Below are 26,172 nucleotides of genomic sequence, written 5' to 3' on the forward strand. Positions count from 1 at the left end.
CAGCAACTAATTTACATCATCGTCCAGAGAGTTCCTATTTTTTCTTTAGGAGTAAGGTCCATATATTGAAAATCATTTGTAGACCAGTTGTTAAAAAGGTCAGATGAATTTTGTGGAATGTTTTTCCTGTTACATATAGGGTAAAGAACTGAGAGGTATGCATGAAATAATACACATTTTTTTCCCTTCTTTTCAGGCAATCACTCTTTTAACTGAATTAATCAGGGAAAATTTCAGGAACAGCAAATTAAAACAGTGCCTTTTACCAACCCTGGGAGAGCTGATCTATCTTATCGCCACCGAGGTAAGACTATCTGGTTGACTCTGTTGCTCTCTGATGTGTTCTGACATTTCCTGGCTGATAAGTGTTAATATCGAAGTGTTTTGATTTTACCTCTTTGGGCACATGTAAGGAATTCAGTGAAAATTTTGCCTGTGGAGGGGAGAGGCTCTTGGTGTCTTTCTGACTCTTCTCTCTCTCCTGGTCAGTCTTTCCTCTTTCCCAGTGCCCCTTTTTCTTTAAAGTGTAGGAGAGTCTCAAGCTGTATTTTAAAGCCAACGGACCAGAGCCCCTACCGCACCCCTCCCCACAAAAGTGTCCCCAGGTTGCTGCCATCTTTGACTCCTCTAGGCAAGAAGATATCATTGATTCTTCCAGTATAAAAACACCATTGATATTTAAAACACTGTGTGTAAATATACACACAGTAGGGTGTGTGTATAGCGTGCATCTCCTGGAGTTTGCCAAGGCAGATACAAACGTACCCAGTGAAATGAACTTACCTACTGAGAGCACCAAGTTTGGCCTTGGAGTACAAAATGAAGCAGGGCAAAGGCTCACAGAGTCTTGCAAAGAGAACGCACTGGTCATAGCAAACACCCTCTTCCAGCAGCTCAAGAGATGACCTTTTCACATGTGCGTGCGTGCGTGCTAAGTTGCTTCAGTTGTGTCTGACTCTTTACAATCCTGTGGACCATAGTGCACCAGACTCCTCTGTCCATTCTCCAGGCAAGAATACTGGAGTGGCTTGCCATACCCCGCTCCGGGGAATCTTCCCAACCCAAAGATTGAAGCTGTGTCTCTTACTTCCACCTGCATTGACAGGCGGGTTCTTTACTACTAGTGCCACCTGGAAGCTTCCCTGATGGCTCAGATGGTAAAGAACCTGCAATGCAGGAGGCGTGGGTTCAGTCCTTGGGTCAGGAAGATCCCCTGGAGAAGGGAATGGCAAGCCACTCCAGAATTCTTGCCTGGAGAAGTCCATGGACAGAGGAGCCATGAAGTCGCAAAGAGTTGGACACAATGAGTGACTAATACACATGCTGTTATTAATAACATGGTGGTGAGAGCTTGTGACTGCAGGTTTTGGCCTCTCTTTGGGGGAATATGTTGAGTAGATATAGATACATTATGAGTCATTGATTTCATGTGATGCTCTCTTTTAAATGAGTGCCAGTACATTATAAGTTAATCAAAAGTTCTTTGTTTCCACTTGTTTTGGTTCTAGAACTTGCTTAAGTGTTATATAACCTAAGTATCTTTAGTATCTAAGTTGACTGTCTGGATAATCATCATTCTGAGACGATTAGAGTAATTACTAGAAAACATCAGTATTTAAAATCACTTAGTTCCATATTTAGTATTGATAGCTGGTACAACAAATCTCTCCTCCTCATTCTTCCTTTTCATAAATGTCTTGACTCTACCTGGTCATTTGCATGTCAAAATAAATTTTAGAATCAGATTGTCCAATTTTGAAATCGTCTTTTGAAAACAGCATCGACTATGCAGAAGTACTGATATCTTTATGATTTTGAGTCTTCTAATACATGTTTGGAATTGTGCTGAGTCTATTAGAGTATTAGTACATTTATGGTATGTTGTCCTTTAATGCACAAAAACATGTTTCCGTATATTTATATTACAAATTTTTTAATGTAAGTTGTTTAACTCATAAAGCTTTTTGTGTATTTCACTTAGTTGAGTTTATTCTCAGATAATTTTATATTTTGAAGAGATATCACATTCATGAAACTACAAAACTTGGAAGTATAGAAAGGTACACAGCCTGTGGTCTCTTTTCTTTTTTTGTCCACTTCTGTGTAGTTCCCCAGTAAATAACCATTGCAGTTTCTTTCTTACTTGTACTTACAGTTATTTTTTGCCCAAATGAGAAAGCAGAAATGTAGATTCTTACTTTGTCTCATTTTATATAACAAGTAGAACAACGTTTTTCATTTAATAGTTACACAGTATTAAAAAGTATATGGAGGTTTATACACTGGAGCTAATTCTTAATAATTAAAATGGATGTCTTCTTCAATTAGTATTTAGAGCTCCCTCCCTCCCTCCTCTTGCACTGGAACATTGTCTTGTGTGCTAAGTTTTGTGAAAGACAGCTTTCCTTGTGGTTCTTTGGGGATGGGGCTGGAGAGTTTCTGTCAACTTTATTCTTACCTTGGGCCCTTGAGGCCTTGACATCAAACCTCAAAGTTAGCAAGTTCTGCAGGCTTGGAGAATGGAAGCAAACTTCAGTGATGTGTTTATCCCTTCATGCTTGCAGCTAATTTTTGGCTTGATTATTCTTTGTTTTTTTGTCAGCTCTCTGAGGCATTTTAAGGATGCAGAGTAAAACTGCTTTCCTTAGAAGAGTGGTCAGGTATCTTGTCTGCCGTCTTATCAGGGATGGGAGTCCAGTCCAACTCTTGTTGTGAATGTGTTTTTTTTTAACCTTTTCACTCAGCTTAATTGAGGTATAGTTGGCATACCATAAACTGCACATGTTTAAAGATGGCAGTTTGGTCAGTGCTAATATGTGTATACATCTGTGCAACCATCACCACAGTCAAGATAATGAAAATCTCCATCGCCTCCAAAAGTTTTCCTGAACACCCTTGATAATCCCTTCTTCCTGCCCCTCTCCCAGTCCCCAGGCAACCACTGATTTGCCTTCTGTCACAAAGACTAGTTTGCATTTTTTAGAGTCTTCTATAAAGGGAATGATACAGAATCACATTTTTATTTATTTCTGAAAGTAGATGTGAAGAATCATTTCCCTTGGCACTTACTTTAATTGGATATAAGCTAGGCTATTTTAGCATAGGGATGATTCTGTGGCCATGACGTTTGACCACATATTAATGATATGGCAGAAAGCAAAGAAGAACTAAAGAGCCTCTTGATGAAAGTGAAAGAGGAGGGTGAAAAAGTTGTCTTAAACCTCAGCATTCAGAAAACTAAGATCATGGCATCCGGTTGCATCACTTCATGGCAAATAGATGGGGAAACAAGGGAAACAGTGAGAGACTTTATTTTCTGGGCTCCAAAATCACTGCAGATGGTGATTGCAGCCATGAAATTAAAAGACACTTACTCCTTGGAAGAAAAGTTATGACCAACCTAGACAGCATATTAAAAAGCAGAGACATTACTTTACCAACAAAGGTCCATCTAGTCAAGGCTATGGTTTTTCCAGTGGTCATGTATGGATGTGAAAGTTGGATTGTGAAGAAAGCTGAGTGCCGAAGAATTGATACTTTTGAACTGTGGTGTTGAAGACTCTTGAGAGTCCCTTGGACTGCAGGGAGATCCAGCCAGTCCATCCTAAAGGAAATTAGTCCTGAATATTCATTGGAAGGACTGATGCTGAAGCTGAAACTCCAGTACCTTGCCCACCTGATGCAAAGAACTGACTCATTGGAAAAGACCCTGATGCTGGGAAAGATTAAAGGTGGGAGGAGAAGGGGATGACAGAGGATGAGATGGTTGGAAGGCATCACTGACGTGATGGACATAAGTTTGAGTAAGCTCCGGCAGTTGGTGATGGACAGGGAAGCCTGGCGTGCTGCAGTCCATGGGGTTGCAAAGAGTCAAGACACGACTGAGCAACTGAACTGAGCTGAACTAACGACAGGAAGTTACATCCACAAAAATCACTAATGTTTCGTGGGATGAGAGTGTTTTGTGGCCTTGTAACTTTGAATGTAGGTAAACCTTAGTGTCTCAGGGCAGTGCTGACCTACTGGAACTGACCTGAAGTGATTGATATATGTATACACATACCCACATACATACATACGTGCATACATACATATCGTGTATAACATAGAGACTGCAGTCCTGACCTTTGGCTCTCTGATAACACCCCAAGGTTATGAGATTGAGGACAGCAGTCCAGACCGTGATTCTGCAGAGGAATGTGTGAGACAGCACATCTTAGTTTATGCATTTTTTCCTTCCTTTTGTCAAGGATACATAATGAGCTAGAGTCCAGGTGTTCGCATGTTTTGTCTCTCTTGGTCCAGCACTTCTCCATCTGTCACCTGGCCTGTTGTAAGAAGTCCCAGATGGTCTCGTTGCGTCACTCTTGTGTGCACCGCAGTTTCTTCCCCAGACCTGAGCTGGAGGAGCCTGTGGAGACACAGAAGACGCCACGGTTGTCACTCCTAGAGCTCTCCCTGCTCCCTGTCTTCCTGCTGCCACAGCTAAAACCCTCTAGTCACCTCTGGGCCTTGGGCGCTGCTCCTCAGTTCCCGTATGACCTTTGTCCTCATTACCCTCTTAGCCGCTTCCTCCTTCCAGCCTCACTGACCTCCCCATGGGCCCTTGGACCCCCTACACGCTGATCCTGCCACCACGCTTGTGCATTCGCATTTCTTCCTGCTCACAGTGTTTACCTGCAGATGTCTGCCGTTCCTCTCCTCTTGCATGGATTTCTGCAGAGAGCCTCCTCCTGAACCTGAGAACTGTGAGATGAAGCCCTTTGCATACAGGCTTCCTCTAACCCCTTGGCCAGCTGTGCTTTGCTTTATAGCTTGCAGGACTGTCTTGCCTTGTTTATTTTGTTTACTTAAAAAAATTTTTTTGTCCGCCGCCCGCCCCACTGAATACTGTTAAGATAGAACATTTGTCTGTCTTGCTCACAGCTGCATGACTGTTGTTTAGAAGAGTTGTTGGCACACAGTAGGTGCTTTTTTTCACTCATGAACTGCAGCATGGCCAGTGGTCCAGGAGGGAAGTGAGCAGGGAGCAGGGCTGCAGGAGACAGGGATGTGTCTTGGAGGGCTCCTCGGCCAAGTTGGGGGCCTGGGTTTTGATCCTAAGAGCAAGAGGAAGCTGGTTAAGAGTTTTAAAAAAGGTAAGGATGTCATCTCACTTAAGTGCCACAAGGATAACTCTGGTTTCAATGTGGAAAATAGATGGGAGGATTGTAAGAGAAGCTTCTGCACCCTAACTGTGAGTAAGTGAAGTAGGAGCAAAATCAGGAGAGGAGTGGGCATTTCAGAAAAGAGTTTATAGGGCTGAATGTGGAGCTTAAGGTCCAAGAAGAAGGACCTACAAAGAGTCTCCTGGTTTGAGTGGATACAAAAGTCACTGGGAACCCAACAAGAGCTGTTTTGTGTATTTATTTAACATGGAGGGGGAGGCAGAAGAAATCAGACTGCTGTGTGTTGAGGATTTAGAGGGACATGGGATCCTGAGGAAGTCAGTGGAAAGTGAGCATCACCATGGGAAAGAGCAGAGGGATGTGGGGTGACGGGCTGTTTTGAAAATGGGAGATGACAGTGAGTCTGGTGGGAATGGGAAGGATCCCATGGAGACACGACGTTGAACACTTAGGAGCAGTGAGGGATAGTCCAGAAGCTAGTGACCCTGAAGGAAGAAGAGCGGGAGGGGACTTGTTAGCCCACGTGGAAGGAGTGGAGGAACCTGCCCTGCTGTGACCCAGGGTGTGAGCAGCAGCCAGCTACAGGTGGAGGTGAGCGCGTGGTTCCTCTCTCGTGACTCTCATGATCTCTGTGAAGAGGAAAAGCGAAGTTTTGGGAGGGCAATGGGTTGAAATGCTGTAGTTCTTCAGGAGAGGGACTGGATCAGAGAGAGCAGGCCTGGTGAGTGGCGTGGAAGGTCCCCGGGCTTCCCCATCCTACGTCACTCGTGGAGTCTGTGTTTTTGCTGCCACACCTCCCAGAGCCCAGCTGTCTGACTGCAGGCCTGGAGAATACAAGCCACTGCCTTCCGGTAAGCCTGAGTTTCCCCAGACCTGAGACAATGGAACTCCACAGGATGAGGTCCTTCAGGCCTTTGTCAAGAGTGATTAAATTATAGGCCAGGAATCTCAGTGGCAGCCAAGGTGGGTAGGGGATAGACTGGGGTAAAGAAAAAGGGCGAGGAACATGGGAAGTAGGGTCCAGGGACGTTAAGGAAAGGTTGTGGTGGATGTCGTGAATAAATGAGCTGAAAGGGAGGCACGTTGTGTTTGAAAGTTAAATTGGGTGCTGAACGAGTGATTTTTGAGCTGGAGCAGCTCCGGTTGATAATGGCTAGATTATGACCATATATGGCATTTTATGATTAAGGGTACAGTGTTAATGAGTCACAATTCTCATCATGGGTATTAAGTACTTTTGTATCGGTAAGGTACCACTTCTAACATTTGGACAATCTTAAAACAGAAATAGTCTGTCTAAGCAGAACCTCCTTTCTTCTGCTATAACCAGAGTGTGTGTTTTTTCTCACCTTTCTCTGTGGCCCCGGATTGATTCTGTGACTTTATGTGTTAGGTTCCAGGAGAGTTCTTGTGGTTATTTTTCTAACTTAGTTCTTCTGTGAAAGAATTGTTCCTGATATCCTTAAAGTCAGTGTACTCACTGATCCTAGTTACTTGGTTTTGTTGAGCCTCATCTTGCTAGGTAGTGTCCTGCGTTTTCCTTGTTCCTATGGATTATCCAGAGATACTACTCCAAACTGCATGTTCTGTGCTTTCAAGTCATTCCACATAATGTCACACCTTTAGGTAGAAGTATGTATGTCGTAATCTGTGGTTATCGATGGGGAGTGGTTTCTCTATCCACCAGATCATGCTGTCATCCCTTGGTCCTTTCCATCCAGCTGTTGCTGAGGGGAGCTTATCAACATCATGTGTGACATACTGGGAAACAGAAGAAATGCTTTGTATGTATCTGCAGTAAAGGCGCCTCATCAGGTCGTAGTTGGCAGGTTGTAAGTAGTACTTGCAGTAGGATGTTAAGAAGTTCTGCGTCATTTGTCCGTATGAAACTTAGCCTTTTTTTCTTGAAAGGGTTAACGTCTTCTGTGCCTTAGCCTCACTGCTTTTCCTTTTCCTTCATTTTTAGGAAGAAAAAAAAAAGAACCCCCGAGAATGCTGGGCTGTCCCCTTGGCTGCATACACGGTGCTAATGAGGTGCCTTCGGGAAGGGGTAAGGCTCCTTTGTTGTCCTCTGTGGACGCCTGCAATTGTAATAACCCTTCAGGCGCTGTGTGAGGATTGTAGCCTGCAGCGGTGGAGGAGCCTGTCAAGCAAGCACTGCACCGCTCCTGAATTTAAATAATCCCGACAAGCCACCGTGAGCCGTGACCTACAGTGGAGCAAGTGAAAAAACCAACTCACATTCACTTGTTTAAATGTCTTGCTTTTAAAGAGACGATAGCAAATATGAACGACCTAAGTAGCTCTCAATAACATATCCTTAATCCCCCCACCCCTTCCAATTACCAGTAACTCAGTTTAGTAAGCCAGGTGTATGTAGGGAATTTTCTGCCAGCCTCGATAGCCCAGTGATTATCTTGTCATGTTGCCATTTTGTGGTTCAGAAACAAGGAAGCTGCCACCAGCATCCATTGATTTTAATATTAACTAGTCATTATTATGTGATGTGGTTTCTTCAGCTTATGCACATCCCTTCTCTTGCTACTGTTAATGGCTGAAAACCAGCCAGCTGGCCAACCAGCCAACTTGCATAAGTAGCTCCTGTGTGTGACCGTGAGGAGGTTTTATAACTGACCTCAAAGGCTGGCGTTTTTCTGTTTTCTTTAAACCTTGACATTGTCTCACCCAAGGCACAGCCATAGGCTAAAAGCATTCCTTAAAGAATGAAAAAAAAAATGTCAAAACAAACATCTTCCTTTTGAGTTCATTACTTCATGCATGTTATGGTAATGGAATGATGTTCCAAGTACAGAAAAATCTCTGCAGTTTTCCCCTAGTGATCCAGAAAGGCACCGGGAGCACGTCCCAGCCTGTAGGGTGAATGCGTAGTCAGTTGTCCCTGTGGGGTATGCATGAAGCCAGTGAACTGTGCTGGATCAACAATATGAGAATTAAGTTATCTTTATCTGTAGTCAAAAGACATGTTTGGGTTTATCATTCAAGGCCTCAAGCTAGGCACACCCAGGGGGCACACGATGAAGAAGGAGGACTTTATGTTCATGCACACATCTACCTGTTGTGGGAGATGAGATGAAACTATAAAGTGGGATCTGTCAAGTGCGTTCATGCCAAAGAACAAAATACAGGAGCTCAAAGGAGAAAGGAGTCTTCCAGGAATTTTTTAAATGGTGTAAAGAAAGTTTTAGAACTTTGTATCTTTAATTTGTAAAACTTAGATTAATGCTGAGTGAAAGATGGTCAGTTCTAACCCATGAGGTGGTGTCCTTTATTACATATGTCCTCCCCAACCCCTCCTGTATTTGTCATTGAGTGCTTAGTATGAAGAATGTTTGCTATGCATGTGTATTGTTAGTTGTAACATAATGAAATGGCTAATGATATAATGATAGAGTTAACAGTGAATATACACACTTGTTTTTTATTCTCTCTTGGTATGTGTGTCAGGTTTTGTATATTTTTCATGAAGAGGGAAGAAAGTCTAGAGCTCTCTAATTTGTGAGAATTTTATATATTTGGAAGACGTTTTAGTGTATGCTTTGGCAGCACGTACACTAAAAAATGACAAATTCAGAGGTGAACATTCCCCCTAAAAAAGGATTTGTCTTTTCAAAGATAATTCAGTTGTAGCATTTCTTGAGCAAATTTGTCTAATGTATTCAGGACATAGTTGAAGGTAAAATAATTTTTAAGCCACTTGTCTTCGATGATTTAATTTTTTAATGTAGAAAACTGTTTTCCCAGCTCCTACTGGTATTTCTGAAAGTAAGTTCTTTTCTTACAGAAGATTATATGGATTGTATGGATGTGGTTAAAAGTGCTCTGACTCACTGTTAAAAAGCAAAAGGCTGGTTGCTTAGAGAATTCTTCTCCATCTCTTCTGGATTGAAATTTGTACTTTCTTTCAAGGAGTAATTGCTCTTCTGACTTTGGTGATAAACTTCACCAAGGTTTTCTTGTTTTTCTTAAATTTTTTTTCTTTTCGCAAATTTTTCTTTATTTCGTTTCCCTTTTTGAGTGTATTGCTAAATACTAGATTGATTGATTCTAAATGTTGAACTCTGTATAAATAGATTGGCACCATGTTCTTTTGAGACCTAATTTTTCTTTCTTTTGCTTAAAGTTAGGTTGAGATTGATCCATGTTGATTGTGTAAAGTGTAGCTCCTCGGTACCACTGAGTAGTGTGTTGGTGTATGCCTCAATACAGGAACAGAGGCACACACGTGTATCAGTTTATATAGGAGTATCCATTAACCCACATATCCTTGAACATTTGATAGAGTCACAGTTTAAATTTTTGACAATCTCATGAGCATTAAATTGTTTCCTCAGTGTCGTTTTAATATGCATTTTCTTGATTACTAATGAGGATGACCATCTTTTTCTGTTTATCTTGGTTTTTGGAATTTCCTGTTTTGAAAATGATTATCAAGTCTTAAGCCAGTTTCTTCTGATGCTTTGTAGGAATTCTGCATACCATCATCCTTCTGCCCTGCCTCCACCAGCTATTACTATAAAATATTTCAAGTATTCGAAAAGGAAAGAAAACTAATGGCCTTTATTTCCATCAGCTGTTAATATATTTGCCTTCTTTGCTTTGTTTTAAGATGTGTGTATGTATATATATCCATATATGTGTATTTATTATTTATTCATTTGTTTATTTTCTGAGATGTTTGAAAAAATTCAGATGTCATGGTATTCGACCCACAGAAATTTCTTTTATGTATTCTGGATATTAATCTTTTGTTGTTTACACGAGTCCCAGATACTTTTCTATTTTGTGTTTGATCTTTTAGTTTTCTTTACAGTGTCTGTTGCTAAGCAGAAGTTCTTAATTTTAATAGATATTTATCAATCCATAAGATGTTTGGTCTTTTCATTTTCTTTATAGTATCTGTGGCTAAACAGAAGTTCTTAATTTTAATAGAAATTGATCCATCCATGAGATGGTAATCTAACACTAAGATGTGCTGTTACCTATTCTTTTTTGTGTGTATTAGTTCAGTTCAGTCGCTTAGTCGTGTCCGACTCTTTGTGACCCCATGAACTGCAGCACGCCAGGCCTCCCTGTCCATCACCAACTCCCGGAGTCCACCCAAACCCATGTCCATTGAGTCGGTGATGCTATCAGGGAAGCCCAAAAATAAATAAGTTTTTGTGTGTACTTTTATTTTTGGGCTTCCCTGATAGCCCAGTTGGTAAAGAATCTGCCTGCAATGCAGGACACCCCGGTTTGATTCCTGGGTCAGGAAGATCTGCTGGAGAAGGGATAGGCTCCCCACTCCAGTATTCTTGGGCTTCCCTTGTGGCTCAGCTGGTGAAGAATCCGCCTGCAATGCGGGAGACCTGGATTTGATCCCTGGGTTGGGAAGAGCCCCTGAAGCAGGGAAAGGCTACCCACTGTAGTATTCTGGCCTGGAGAATTTGCAAAGAGTCGGTCGGGACTGAGTGACTCTCACTTTCACTGGCTTTATTTTTGGCTGTGCTGGCTCTTCGCTGCTGCGCAGGCTTCCTCTAGCTGCAGCGAGCGGGGCCTCCTCTCTAGTTGCGGCTGCAGGCTTCTCACTCTGGCGGCTTCTCGTTGTGGAGCACGGGCTCCAGAGCATGTGGGCTCCGTTGTTGCGTCCTGGGCTCTAGAGCTCAGGCTCGGTAGTTGTGGTGCGTGGTCCTAGCTGCCCCGAGGCATGTGGGACCTTCCCGGGTCAGGGATCCAACCTGTGTCTCCTGCATGGGCAGACGGATTCTTTACCATTGAGCCACGAGGGACGCCCATGTTACATATTCTTCTACAAGTTTTGTTTTTCCCTTTTTTCTGTTTAGAAGCTTAATTTATTTGTAATTGTTCTGTGTGTGTGTGTGTGGTGATACGTGTGGGTCCAGTGCTGTTTTTAAAATGAATCAGTTACGCCAGCATCATTGAACGAGAAGTCCGTCTTCTCCCCACGACTCTGCTGTCAGCTCTGCCGGTCTGTGTGCATGTCTCTTCTTGGGCTGTCATTAGTTCTGTTGGGCAGTTATCTGTGCCACGCTGTTTAAATTAATTGTCTTTATTTTTTAATAATTTTGAAAAGTCACAGTGACATTTTTTTGTTACCATTGTAATCTTTTTCATGAGTTTCTGAGCTCCTTTTTAACGTTCTTTTTACTTGAAAAGTTGATTCTAAAAATTACATGCAAGGTCACCTGTTGGTACCTTGATTGAGAGTATATACGTCTGTGAATAAACTTAAGGAGGATTGATAGTAGTGAAAATGGAAGGCATACTCAATGAGAAGACTAACAAGAGAATGACATATTTGGTTTAAAAAACACTGAAATAAGATGATTGTAGTTCCTTTGGATTCTCCATGACATTCTGCTAATGTATTTAATTCACTGCTAAGTCAACTCTCTCAGATACAGCTCCCATTCTTTATAGAGGTAGCATTTATGAAACATATTATGTGCTGGCTGGATACAGGAGAGGCAGAGATGATTAAGATACTGCCCTGTCTTCATTTATGAGGAATAGGAAAATGAATTTTTTTAATCTCTGGTTTAGTATGCCATTTCTTGCTGTTTTGTAACTACATTTTTGTTTTCTTCCCTTCTCTTGTGTAGTGACTAAGATGCTTAAGACTATCAACTTCCTTCTCAACCTAGTGTTAGCTGTGTCCCATTATTTTGACATGTGGTGTTTCCATTATTGTTATTTTATAGATAATCCCTAGTTTAAACTTTTTTCTTGGTCCAGGGTTTTTTATGGGATGGTTTAAACTTTTTCAGATGGGTGGAATTTTATTGCCTCTTTTTCCTTTTGTTACAATAACAAAGTTGCATTACTGTATAGATTAAGAATGTCTATTCTATTTCTCTTTCATGTTTTTAAATTGTGGTAAAATATATATATAATATGTTCCATCTTAGCTATTAAGCATATAGTTCAGTGGTATTAAGGACATTAACATTGTTGTGCTGTTTCTGTTCTTAAATATATTGATATTTTCTGCCTAACTTATTAGCCTTTTTATACTTTGAAAACTTAGTAATGTGCCTTATTGAAAATGGGCCATTGATTCTGATTTTTACGCCTTTTCCTTCTAATCTGTGCATTGAGAAAAATGTGGTATGGGAATTGTACTTTTTTGTTTTAACTCATATGTAAATTTCTTAGAAGACAATTTTAGTTTTAAATTATAAATTTTGTTTGTGTTTCTGGTGCATAGATAACTAACTTTGCCAAGGGATTTTCCTACATGTTCTGTGATAAGGGTTTCCTAGTCAAATACATTGGGACACATTGGGTTAAGCAAAGTTGAATGGTTTCATTTGTATTTAGTACTTTTCAGAACTTTTAATGAATCCACATGGGAGCATATTGTATACGATGTTTTCAAATTTATTTGCCCACAGACATATCTTATCCTGTGGCAAATTGTAGGATGCACTTTGAGAGAGAAAGGTAGTCTTATTCTGGGACTGTTGCGAGTTTATTTAAATAGTGTTCAGTAAACTTTGTTTTTTTCAAAAGATTACCTAAGAGATAATGACCTTGTTTTCCAAACAGGTCAACTTGTTATGATTTCTGTAATTTTAACAATGATAGTAGAAATGTGAGTCAAGTGGTTTTGATCTTGTTACAGACGTAAATGCTCAGGTGGAAAGAGGGAAATATTTAGAGTGAGAGACTTAGGGTGGAACATGCCAAAAAAAAAAAAAATCTGGTATAACTTTTTATTTTTAAAAAATTTTGTTTTTATTTTGGCTGTACTGGACCTAGGTTGTGGCACTTGGACTTAGTTGCCCTGTAGGATGTGAGATCTTAGTTCCATAACCAGGGATCGAATCCTTGTCCCCTGCATTGGAAAGCGGATTGTTTGTTATGAATCCTGGACCGCCAAGGAAGTCTCTCTGGTATAACTTTTAAAGAGAGCGTGGCAGTATAGAAGAAAAGGTGTCTGTGATGACACTGGGTCATTGTTTCGACTTGGTGTTGGCATTTTGGAGACTTTGAGCTGGGAGTCAGAGGATGTGGATTTGAATCCCAGGTGTGCCACTCTGGAGTAGTTTGGTAGTTGGAGCCCCACCTGATGTCTTGTGTGGAGAAAGGTACCTTGCTGGTTGATCTTCCACGTGCTCCTGACTTGGGCTCTCTTTGCTGGCTTTGCATTCCACTGCTCTGACCCTCATGTTTGTTGTTTTTCAGTCACTAAGTTGTGTCCAACTCTTTGCAACCCTATGAACTGCAGCATGCCAGGCTTCCCTAGTCTTCGATATCTCCCTGAATTTGCTCAAACTCATGTCCATTGTATCAATGATGCCATCCAACCATCTCATCCTCTGTCTCCCCCTTCTCCTCTTGCAATCAATCTTTCCCAGCATCAGGATCTTTTCCAGTGAAGGCCACTGGCTCTTCATATCAGGTGGCCAAAGTATTGGAGCTTCAGCATCAGTCCTTCCAATGATTATAATAGCAAAGACAAATTATGTACTTGGTATCATCACTGTATTAATCCTGGGAATGTTTGGCATTGAACTCACGTGGCATATGTTCAGTATGTTCATGAAATAGGGAGGCTGAGAAAGCTGACTTTCCTTGAAGGTAGTTATTTTTATCTGGATAGGTAGCAACCTACTGTACAGTGCACATAGAAGCTGAAAATAGCACCTAGAGTGTTTCCACATGTTTAGAGGAGATTAATTTTATGCGTTTGTATCTAATCAACCTCATCTTTTTTAAATAACTTGCATAATAGTCTGTATATAATTATGGGTGCTGAACTGACACCTGGCATATGTTAAAATGTGAGGCTCAAATAATAAATCCTTGGCTTAATTATTCATTTCTGAACAATAGCTTATTAGACAATTTCGATGTAACAAGTTTCTTTTAAGAGGAAATTGAATTTTCAGTTTTTAATTAGTGCTCTTAAAAAAGAAAGCTAGTGGTAAATTGCTTATGTATTTAATTAGAAAAAGACAGGGCTTGAATTAGAAAGTATAGAGATATTAGTCATTATGTGTATTATCTTTGAAGTGTTTTTGGACACTAGTTATCTAAAACGAGGACAGAGAAGTTAAATTCTCTTGATATTGGATAGAAGTTAAACTGTACAGCTCCATTTTCTGTTTTTGTTACTGTCACAGTTTTAAGTTTAATCTTCCTAATAAAGAATGTGTGTGCCATCAATATCGGGTTCTCTGTAGGTATGCACCATTCCCCTTGCCTTTATATAGTGAAAGTGGGCAATGTGTATGGGGAATAGGAATGATGCAGGCTTTTTTTGTGGTTTTCTTTTTAATATCACTATTCATAATATTTGGAATGCTGATATTAGTAGACTGCAATAGGGCTTACCAAGTATGGAGTTGCCTCATGTGTCTTAAAGCGAAGCTTTGAGAATGGCATAAAGAAGCAATCCTGAGTTTTTTTCTGAGCACGGGAGTAGATCAGTTTCCTGACTCTTGGTGAGGTCAGAGGCACCAAGCGTGGCCTGCTCCCTGCCAGAGTGAGGTCTGCACCTCCGCTTCTCCTGTGGCAGATACTCTTGGGGGGAAGCTCCACGGGGCTCTACAGTTCACACTGGTTGGACTTCTGTGGAAATTGTCATGTTCCTTTAACTGTTCTATCCCATTACATGCTTTGTAGACTTAACAAATTCTATAGCTCTTATGTGTCTTTCTCATTTAATACCTGTCTTTTTTTAAAAAAACTTTTTATTATTATTTTTAGTTTCATGATATTGTGGATGGAGGGAATGATGTATGTATGATTTTAAGTCTTTGGAATTTGTTGAGACTTCTCTCATGACTCAGTATGTATGTATAACTGGGTGGAAAAAGTTCAGTTCTGCCATTGTTGGGTGATGTGCTTTTTTTTCTCGAAGTAGGTCAAGCTTGTTAATCTGATCAATACATACAGATATAAGTCTATGTTCATGCTGATTGTTTTTTGTCTCTTTTATCAGAGATAGATATTTAAATTGTTTTCAGTTTTATTGCAGTATAATTGACATGAAATTGTAAGATATTTAAAGTGTACAAAGTGATGATTTGATACATGCATACATGGTGATATATGCATACATTCCCCTATCGAGTTAACACATCAATCATCTCATATTTTATCCTGTTACCTTTTTTGGATGGTAGGCGTAAAGAACATTTAAATTCTCCTCTTTTAGCAAATTTCAATTATACAATATAGTGTTATCGACTAGAGTCACATTGTTTTACATTCAACCTTCAGATCTTATTCATCTTATATGTGAAAATTTGTACCCTTTACCAACCTGTTTTGAAAGATGTTATTGTTGGGTATACATTTATAGGTTGACAGTTACTTCTTTTTCTTTTGGTGCTTTAGAGGTATTGTTCCTCTGTGTTCTGGTTTGCATTGTTTCTGATGAGAAGTCTCCCATCATCCTTACCTTTGTTAGGTAATGTGTTAGATAGTCTCTATATGTCCTTTTACTGTCACTGTTTCTACAAGTTTCTCTTTATCATTGCTTTTTAGCAGTCTGATTATGATGTTCAGTTCAGTCACTCAGTTGTGTCCGACTCTCTGACCCTGTGGACTATAGCATGCCAGGCTTCCCTGTCCATCACCAACTCCCAGCGCTTACTCAAACTCACGTCCACTGAGTCAGTGATGCCATCCAGCCATCTCACCGTCTGTCGTCCCCTTCTCCTCCCGCCTTCAGTCTTTCCCAGCATCTGGGTCTTTTCCAGTGAGTCAGTTCTTCAGATCAGATGGCCAAAGTATTGGAGCTTCAGCATCTGTCCTTCCAATGAATATTCAGGACTGATTTCCTTTAGGATTGACTGTTTTGATCTCCTTGCAGTCCAAGGGACTCTCAAATCTTCTTTAACACCACAGTCTATTATTTTTTTTCCATTTATTTTTATTAGTTGGAGGCTAATTACTTTACAATATTGTAGTGGTTTTTGCCATACATTGACATGAATCAGCCATGGATTTACATGCAACACCACAGTTTAAAAGCATCCTTTCTTTGGCGGTCAGCTTTCTTATTATGATGTACCTTGATGTTATTTTTCTTTCTTCCACTTGACATTCATTGAGTTTCTTAGATTGGGCTTCCTTGGTGGCACCAAGGGGTAAAGCACCCGTCTGCCAATGCAGGGAGCCATAAGAGACGTGGGTTTGATCTTTGGGTTGGGAAGATAGGTTGGAGGAGGGTGTGGTAACCCACTCCAGTAGTCTAGTTTTTTCTTTTTTTTAGGCTAATTGCTGTGTCTTCACTAATCTTCTCTTATCATTGAGTCTGCAGAGTCTGATATGTTATTCCAATTCAGTGTATTTTTCATATTAAACATTATAATCTCTAGTCTTCTGACTTGGGTCATTTTTTAATCTATTTCTTTCCTTCTTAACATGCTTATGCTTCTTTCTTTTTCAGTATATGGACTGTATTTTTAATATCCATTTAAATGCTTTTTTCTTATTCTTTCACTGAATTTTCTCTTATGAGTCATATTTTCCTGCTCTGTGTGTGTGAATTTAATCAGATGTCAGATTTTGTGATTTTTATGTTGTTGGGCATTTTTTAAAAGTCTTTTAAGTACTTTTGTGCTTTTTCTTGGACTCATTTAAGTTACCTGGAAATAGTTTGATCCTTTTTGAGACTTTTAAGCATTGTTAGGACAATATAGTACAGCCTTCAGTTGAGGTTAATTTGGTCACACCACTGGAGCAATCTCTTTCTTAGGACTTTCCTTGATGCCCTGTATTTAGGTCGTCTTTAGTTAACTATTTCCAGCCCAGAGTAACTTCTGATGATTGTTCTGCATATTCCTTATGATTTTAAAATCATTGTCAAGTTTTTGTTATACTGTAAGTTGTTATGTGTATTTTCTAGATTATTTCAGCGTTTTTATGGAAATATGTGGAAAATTGGGGGCTTCCCTAGTGGCTCAGTGGTAAAGAATCCACCTGCAACGTAGGAGGTGTGGATTTGATCCCTGGGTCAGGAATATCCCCTGGAGAAGAAAATGGCAACCCACTCCAGTATTCTTGCCTGGGAAATCCCATGGACAGACAGGGGAGCCTGGCAAGCTATAGTCCATGGGGTCTCAAAAGAGTCGGACACAACTTAGCAACTAAACAACAACAACAATATATGGAGAATTATGTTAAACTACGTTTAACGATCAACCAAATGTAATAGTTCTGTAGTAGCCTGAAGAAATGACCACGCCTCCAGAAACACCTAGTGCATCCAGGGGCAGGTGATGGTCTTGGTGTCAGGTCTTTATTTATAAAGCCATGGTTATGAAGAAATGACGTGTATATATTTGTCATCTGAAATATTAATAATACCTGTTCAATTTTCTCCTGGTTTTCTTCTCTCCCTGTAGGAAGAACGTGTTGTGAATCACATGGCGGCAAAGATCATTGAAAATGTCTGCACTACGTTTTCCGCTCAGGCCCAGGGCTTCATCACTGGGGAGATTGGACCTGTTTTATGGTACCTATTCAAACATTCCACGGTTGATTCTCTTAGGATAACAGCAATATCGGTAAGATGGAGTGTCTTTGAGGGATATATTTGCATGTATTTAAATAGCAAGTTTGAAGAACCGTGCTAGATATAGAGTGAATTTCATTGGATAGGTAGAAATCTCAGAGTGGCCGTTAGTGAGAACAGTAATTTGATTCTTCTCCTGAGGCGAGAGGTCTGTCGGGACATTCCAAAAGGATCTTGTGTGATCCTGACACGAGGATTCTAAAAATTATTTGGAGGTCATAGTGGAAAACTGCTGAAGTGGATAGGGTATAGCGTTTGGTCTGGTATGTTTTTAGTGTTCCTTGACTGTTCTTGTCAGCTCCCTCTTTCAGATTTTATGTTCAGTGGGTTTGTCATATGGTTCAAATGAATTGATATTAATGTTCAGGCATCTATGATTTCGTAGTTTTTGTATTCCGATTGTTTAGTACTTCACTTCCGTGGTTATAATGACTTGGTGTAAAAGGTCATTCTGTATGAAGATGTGTTACTCTGGTTGTATCAATGTAAGGGCCAGTGAAAACGATACAAGCCTTTCTCATGCTTTATTTAAATTCTACTTTTTATCACCAGTCTTATCTGGGCCCTCAGTGTTATCTGGTACCCTCCCTGTATTTCTCGAGTCTCATCCTTGTGCTTCTCGCTGTGCCAAATTTCAGACCTTATCTTTATTCCTTAAGCCTCCAATCCCACATTTTTCCCTCCTTCATTCTCAGTAAGTGACTTCCCCCATACTTCCCAGATAAAAATGGAGTCGTCCAATGGGAATTATCGCAGTGTTTGTCTTCCGCGTCTGTGGACCTGTTTGCATCTATACCTATCCTGCCTCAGTTCTTCCCTTCCTCTTACAACTGATGAACTGCCCCTTGTCCTCTCAGAGAAGCTTCTCCATTATTCTTCTATCTGTTCTTGAGAATCTTCAGTCAAATGGTTATTTTTGCTCTTTCCTAAATCTTTAATCTCTCCTTGTCTACTAAATCTTTCTAATTAGCGTTCATGTATTCTTTACCCCATTAAAAAAAAAATCCCACATAAAAACATATCCAAAGTTTTCTAGGGTGTACCTCCATTTGTTCCCCCATCACCCCAGCCATACTTCTTGAAAGGTTTTTTGCCACAAATGCTCCTTTCTGGCCTGTTTCAGTTATCTGTCCTAAAAATGTGAATGAACCTAGTTTTGCTGAAATCGCTAATGACTTCAGTTCAGTTCAGTTGCTCAGTCGTGTCCGACTCTTTGCGACCCCATGAACTGCAGCACGCCAGGCCTCCTTGTCCATCACCAACTCCCGGAGTACACCCAAACCCATGTCCATTGAGTCGGTGATGCCATCCAACCATCTCATCCTCTGTCATCCCCTTCTCCTCCTGCCCTCAATCTTTCCCAGCATCAGGGTCTTTTCCAATGAGTCAGCTCTTTGTATCAGGTGGCCAAAGTATTGGAGTTTCAGCTTCAACATCAGTCCTTCCAATGAACACCCAGGACTGATCTCCTTCAGGATGGACCGGTTGGATCTCCTTGCATTCCAAGGGACTTTCAGGAGTCTTCTCCAACACCGCAGCAGTTCAAAAGCATCAATAATTCTGTGCTCGGCTTTCTTTACAGTCCAACTCTCACATCCATACACGACCACTGGAAAAACCATAGCCTTGACTAGACGGACCTTTGTTGGCAAAGTAATGTCTCTTTTTAACATGCTGTCTAGGTTGGTCATAACTTTCTTTTTTTTTTTTTTGGTCATAACTTTCTTTCCAAGGAGTAAGTGTCTTTTAATTTCATGGCTGCAGTCACCATCTGCAGTGATTTTGGAGCCCAGAAAAATAAAGTCAGCCACTGTTTCCCTGTCTATTTCCCATGAAGTGATGAGACCGCATCCATGATCTATGTTTTCTGAATGTTGAGCTCTAAGCCAACTTTTTCACTCTCCTCCTTCACTTTCATCAAGAGACTCTTTAGTTCTTCTTTACTTTCTGCCATATGGGTGGTGTCTTCTGCATATCTGAAGTTATTGATATTTCTCCTGACAATCTTGATTCCAGCTTGTGCTTCCTCCAGTACGGCGTTTCTCATGATGTACTCTGCATGTAAGTTAAAGAAGCAGGGTGACAATATACAGCCTTGATGTACTCCTTTTCCTATTTGGAACCAGTCTGTTGTTCCATATCCAGTTCTAACTGTTGCTTCCTGACCTTCATAGAGGTTTCTCAAGAGGCAGGTAGGTGGTCTGGTATGCCCATCTTTTGAAGAACTTTCCACAGTTTATTGTGAGCCACACAGTCAAAGGCTTTGGCATAGTCAATAAAGCAGAAATAGATGTTCTTCTGGAACTCTCTTGCTTTTTTGATGATCCAGCTGATGTTGGCAATTTGATCTCTAGTTCCTCTGCCTTTTCTAAAACCAGCTTGAACATCTGGAAGTTCATGGTTCATGTATTGCTGAAGCCTGGCTTGGAGAATTTTGAGCATTACTAGCGTGTGAGATGAGCACATTTGTGCGGTAGTTTAAGCATTCTTTGGCGTTGCCTTTCTTTGGGATTGGAATGAAAACTGACCTTTTCCAGTCCTGTGGCCACTGCTGAATTTTCCAAATTTGCTGACATATTGAGTGCAGCACTTTCACAGCATCGTCTTTATTGCTAAATCCGGTGGATATTGATGGATATATATATTTTTTATAATTTTATTTATTTATTTTTGGCTGTTGTACAGGCTTGCTTTCTCCCATTGCAGTGAGCAGGGGCTACTCTCTAGTTGTGGTGCACAGGCTTCTTATTGCAGCAGTTTCTCTTGTTGTGTAGCGTGGGCTCTAGGGCGTGGGCTTCAGTAGTTGCAGTTCCTGGGCTCTAGAGCACGGGCTCAGTAGTTGCAACACACAGGCTTAGTTGCTCCATGGCACGTGGGATCGTCCTGGATCCGGGATGGTACCTGTGTCTCCTGCATGGGCAAGCGGATTCTTTACCACTGAGCCATCAGCAAAGCCCCTGGTGGATATTTTTGAGTTCTTCTATTTACCATGTTATTTTGAAGATCAAGGGCTAACAGTCCTGCTCACTGCATGTCCGTAAACAAAGGACATCTGTTTCACGAGCTTCACATTGTTAGAATCCCCTCCCCAAGTTGTGATATTAGTAATTACGAAGAAACTGTCGGAAAGAGTTACAGAGTACACCGGTGAACTTTTGCAAGGCATCTTTGAGTCATATCTTACTTAAGGCGTTCATTTTAATCCTGGACTTTAAAAAGAAAAAAAAAACCTGTCTTGCTTTAATTGGATTTATGTTATCATTTTTATCTTTATGCTCAGCATGGTTTCTTTTCTTGGCAAAGTCCTTTCCAGTTTCCACCAGACTCTAAAACCTTCTAGCACTTCCTTCCTCTGACACAGTAAGCTTCACTCTTTCATCTTGGGCTTCTTATATTTTGTTGTCAGCATTCATCTAAATTATTAAGTTTTCACTGAAATTTTACCAGTTTCCCCCCAAATGTCTCTCTCTTCTTTTGTGCCCCAGGATCATATTTGGTAACGTGTTAATATATTGTTTTCATATTTCTTTAGTCTCCTTCAGTTTGAAACAGTTTCTCAGCCTTTCTGGGAACTTCATGTCATTTATGAGTTTAAAGGGTGTGGGGCTTGTACTTTGTAGGGTAAGGCTCAACCTGGGTCTGTCTAGTGTTTTCCCATTGAACCTCCTTAGCCCCATTGAGGATCCCTGCCTGTACCAGATGCCTCTGTGATGGTTGCCATATGATGGCTACCTAGTTGTTTCATTCCTTTTATATTAGAAGTTGGCTAATGTTTTCTATAAAGGGCCAGATAGCATGTACCTTGGGTTTTGCTGGCCACATACAGTCTCTGTTCCATATTCTTTTTTTTTTTTTTTTAAAGGCTTTATGTTATTATTGGAGTATAATTGCTTTATATTGTTGTGTTAGTTTCTGATGTGTGACAAATTGAGCTGTATGTATTCATACATCCTCTCCCTCCTGGGTCTCCTTTCTACCCGACCTGATCCCACCTCCCTAGGTCCCATGTTCTTTTTGTTTTATTTTTCTGTTTGTTTTCTATAACTCGTTAAAAATGTAAAAACTGTTGCACATTGTACTTAACAGCAGTGCAAAAATAGGCCTTTGGTATTGGTTGGAATTCTATCCTAAGGATGCGCTTTCCCTTCTCTCGCATATGTGTGTATTTGTATCATCATGATCAGGGATGCCTGTTTTATTTGATGAAGTGTAATGTCATATTACTGTTACCACTGTTATTATGTATTGTTTGGATGCTCAGATCTTGCTAGAAGCCCTCCAAGCTGGCTTTGGTGTCCTGTTGATCTATTTCTGTCATTGCTTGTTCACTTGATTCCTTTCTGAAACCATGCAGTTTCTGGACTGCTTTTGGACTTTCACTCTGCCAACCCTGGAACCAATAATTTCTCCAAGGAAGCTTTGATGTTTAGAACCCACAGTCTGGGTGATGTGCTTACTGCTTTGGGGTTTTATTGTTTTCAGGCCTTCTAAGTATTCAGAGATAGAAAAAAAGTGTATGTACCCATATATACATACGGAACTTCCCAGGTGGCACAGTAGTAAAGAATCTGCCTGCCAGTGCAAGAGACATGGGCTCGATCCCTGGGTCAGGAAGATCCCCTGGAGAAGGGAATGGCTATTCATTCCAGTATTCTAGCCTGGAAAATTCCATGGACGGCGGAGCCTGGTGGACTACAATCCATGGGGTCTCCAAGAGTCGGACACAACTGAGCGACTAACCACACACGCATGCAACATATACACACATATATAGAATTATTCTTACATCTATCATTGTAGGTATTTGGAACAAAATTCATGTATTCATACTGATACTTCCAATTTTAATCCAATATATTAGAATTCTTTCTAGACCTCCCATTTTCTGTATTTGTAAATCCCTTCTTGGACAGAAACCTGGTTCCCATTATTCTCAGTATATTTATTGATCTGTTCAATTCATTTATTCAGTGTAGCAGACTCTGTCCCCTCTGGCCGCCTCCTCCTCTGTGTCTTCATCCTCCTGCCTTGCCACTGCCACTCCTGGGCCCCATGAGCAAAGGCTCCCATTCCTGTGTCTGCCCCCTTTCTTCAGAATCTGATGTGTTATCTTTGGGAGGGGAAGGAAAATGAAGATAGATGAAGGAAAACAAAGGCCTAGATGTCATTTTTGTTGCTTCTTCTTCCTTATTTCCTTCCCCTTTGCTGTTTATATCCAGCTCGTCAACCTGTCCTTTGACTGTAATTCATAAATACAGCCCAGGACTGTGTGCCTCTCTCTGCAGCTCTGTTGTTACCCCTGAAATCCAGGCCACCACCACCTCTCACTCAGACTGGCCTAGTCATCTCTTGGGCCCATCAGTTCAGTCGCTCAGTTGTGTCCGACTGTTTGCGACCCCATCAATCGCAGCATGCCAGGCCTCCCTGTCCATCACCAACTCCCGGAGTTTACTCAAAGTTATGTGCATTGAGTCGGTGATGCCATCCAACCATCTCATCCTCTGTCATCCCCTTCTCCTCCTACCCCCAATCCCTCCCAGGATCCAGGTCTTTTCCAGTGAGTCAACTCTTCACATGAGGTGGCCAAAGTATTGGAGTTTCAGCTTCAGCATCAGTCCTTCCAATGTACACCCAGGACTGATCTTCTTTAGGATGGACTGGTTGGATCTGCTTGCAGTCCAAGGGACTCTCAAGAGTCTTCTCCAACACCACAGTTCAAAAGTATCAATTCTTTGGCACACAGCTTTCTTCACAATCCAACTCTCACATCCATACATGACCACTGGAAAAACCATAGCCTTGACTAGACGGACCTTTGTTGGCAAAGTAATGTCTCTGCTTTTTAATATGCTATCTATGTTGGTCATAACTTTGCTTCCAAGGAGTGTCTTTTAATTTCATGGCTGCAATCACCATCTGCAGTGATTTTGGAAAAATAAATAATAAAAGTCTGACACTGTTTCAACTGTTTCCCCATCTATTTCCCATGAAGTGACGGGACCAGATGCCATGATCTTAGTTTTCTGAATGTTGAGCTTTATGCCAACTTTTTCACTCTCCTCTTTCACTTTCATCAAGAGGCTTTTTAGTTTCTCTTCTCTTTCTGCCATAAGGGTGGTGTCATCTGCATATCTGAGGTTATTGCTATTTTTCCCGGCAATCTAGATTCCAGCTTGTGCTTCTTCCAGCCCCGCATTTCTCATGATGTACTCTGCATATAAGCTAAACAAGCAGGGTGCCCCATAGAGTCCCCTATACCAGTGTGGGCCTCAGATGAGCAGCATTAAATAACCTAGGAATTTGTAAGAAACATGGGTTTTTGGACCCTGACCCAGAGCTACTATCTCAGAGTCTCTGAAGGGAGAGGCTCAGTAATCTGCATTCTAACAAGCACTTCTAATGCCTACTGAGGTTTGAGAACCACTGCCCTAGGCCTTGAAGCTCTTGGAAAACACTGCCCTGGGTGTAGTGTGAAAGATGGCTAATTAATCCTTCCCCCTCAGGAATGGCATCCATTCCTTAGGGATTTGTGGTTGAAGGGAGTGGACCTGATTTGGGAAATGTGTTGAATGGATGAGAGGATTTCTGGGTTTATTAGGTTTGTAGGGAATCTCTATATGAACCACAGTGGGAACCAGAGAAACCTTTAGAGTTAGATTGAATAGAATGGCTCCAGTGAGGGAGGTGACTGGGCTGTTTACACTCCCTGGTGTGCCGAGAGGAAGAGTGACAAAGTGAAGAGTTTCAGGGTGGTGGTTCACCCTAGTGTTGTAGGAGAACTTTTCAGCAACACTGACTACTTCCTCCTCTCTCTCCACCCGCTGCCCCTTTCCCAAGTATCTTAAGGTCATGTATCAGAGGTCAGATGAGGGGGTGTAGAGTTTGAAAAAGTCCCCAAGGTAATTTTGATATGACATTAAAAAAATCATTCAAGAGACAGGAAAGAAATGGTTCTTAAACTTATTCCACAGTGATTCTGTTCGTGTTTCTAATAGGTATGCAGCCTTCACTTCCGAATTAGTCTCTTTCCTAGACACTGCTTTAATAAACAGATGGTTAAAATTCTGGGAAATATGGGTAAATCTATGGCTGATTCATGTTGATGTTTGGTAGAAACCAATGCAGTACTGTAAAGCAATTATCCTTCACTTAAAAAAATATTTATGAAAAAACTGGAGATAACACAATGTTCTTTTTGAGGTAAATTTTATAGTGAATTTCGAGCTGAAAATGTTCTTTCCAGCTATAAAATGTACTTTCAAACTCTGTTTCAGTAAGCAAATATTTTAAACACCAAATCACTGAAAATCAATCTTGAGATTTGATTTTTTTAAATTTGGGGAATACAAGTACTCATATGCTCTTAAGCCTCTGTGAACTCTGTGAACTGTGTTTTATATCTAGAAGTGACAAATTACAAGAAATAACCTTTATGAGTTTTTCCAAATGGAAGATAAGTTAGGCATTTGAGCGCCTTTCTGAAGACAGGACCTTATAGTTGCCCTCATATTGGTTTGAATACATTTAGAAGTAATCTGGACAAATCTTGCATCAAGAAATAACCCATATGGCTGGGTAGATATTTTGTATCAGTTTCAAGTCAGTATTATTTTGAAAGCCTCTCCCAAGAATTGTTACAGTACTAATGAGAATTACTGTTCACTGTCTTTAAGTCACTTTAAGGGAGATCTCTAAATTTCCTTTAAAAGTTCAAATTGTAGCATGATCTTTAGGGACTCCATTTAGAATGCTTTTTTTTAAAAAATCCAAGAATTGAACAATATTTGAGATAATACTGAAATAATGAAACAATTTTCTTTTTTCTTAATTGAAGTATAGTTGACTTACAATATGTTATATCAGTTTTAGGCGTACAGCATAGTGGGGCTTCCCAAGTGGTGGTACTGGTTAAGAACCTGCCTGTCAGTGCAGGAAGCGTAAGAGATATGAGTTCCATCCCTGGGTTGGGAAAGTTCCCTGGAGGAGGGCATGGCAGCCCACTCCAGTGTTCTTGCCTGGAGAATCCCACGGACAAAAGAAACTGGCAGGCTATAATCCATAGGGTTGCAAAGAGTTGGACAGAATTGAAGTGACTTACCATGTACAGATGTATGTGCAGCATAGTGATTCAGTATTTTTATACATTATACTTCATTAAGTGCTATTACAAGATAATGGCTGTAATTTCCTGTGCTGTACGTGCGTCTTTATTGCTTGTCTGTTTTACACATAACTTTGTGTCTCTTAACCTCATGCCCTCACTCGCCCCTCACTGCTCCCTCCTCTCTGGTAACCAGTACTTTGTTTTCAGTGTCTGTGAGTCTGTTTCTGTTTCCCTCTACACAGCTGTTTGTATTACTTTAAAAAATTCTACGTATAAGTGATACCATACAGTATTTGTCAAATATATTTCACTAGGCAATATTTTCTCTAGATCCATCTACATTGCTG

The 26,172-nt window shown here is 40.7% G+C and overlaps 1 protein-coding gene across 3 annotated transcripts in view; it reads left to right on the forward strand.

The window, feature by feature from the left end:
- ULK4 (unc-51 like kinase 4) overlaps positions 1–26,172 on the forward strand; it is a 502,923-nt gene that overhangs the window by 78,918 nt on the left and 397,833 nt on the right. For all 3 annotated transcript variants that reach the window (XM_043443377.1, XM_043443375.1, XM_043443376.1), the window contains 3 exons: positions 197–304; positions 7,135–7,218; positions 17,552–17,713. In XM_043443377.1, coding sequence (XP_043299312.1) covers positions 197–304; positions 7,135–7,218; positions 17,552–17,713 — 354 coding nt within the window. The remainder of the gene's footprint in view (positions 1–196; positions 305–7,134; positions 7,219–17,551; positions 17,714–26,172) is intronic.

The sequence above is a fragment of the Cervus canadensis genome, chromosome 22 (assembly GCF_019320065.1).
Source record: "Cervus canadensis isolate Bull #8, Minnesota chromosome 22, ASM1932006v1, whole genome shotgun sequence".
NCBI lineage: Eukaryota > Metazoa > Chordata > Mammalia > Artiodactyla > Cervidae > Cervus > Cervus canadensis.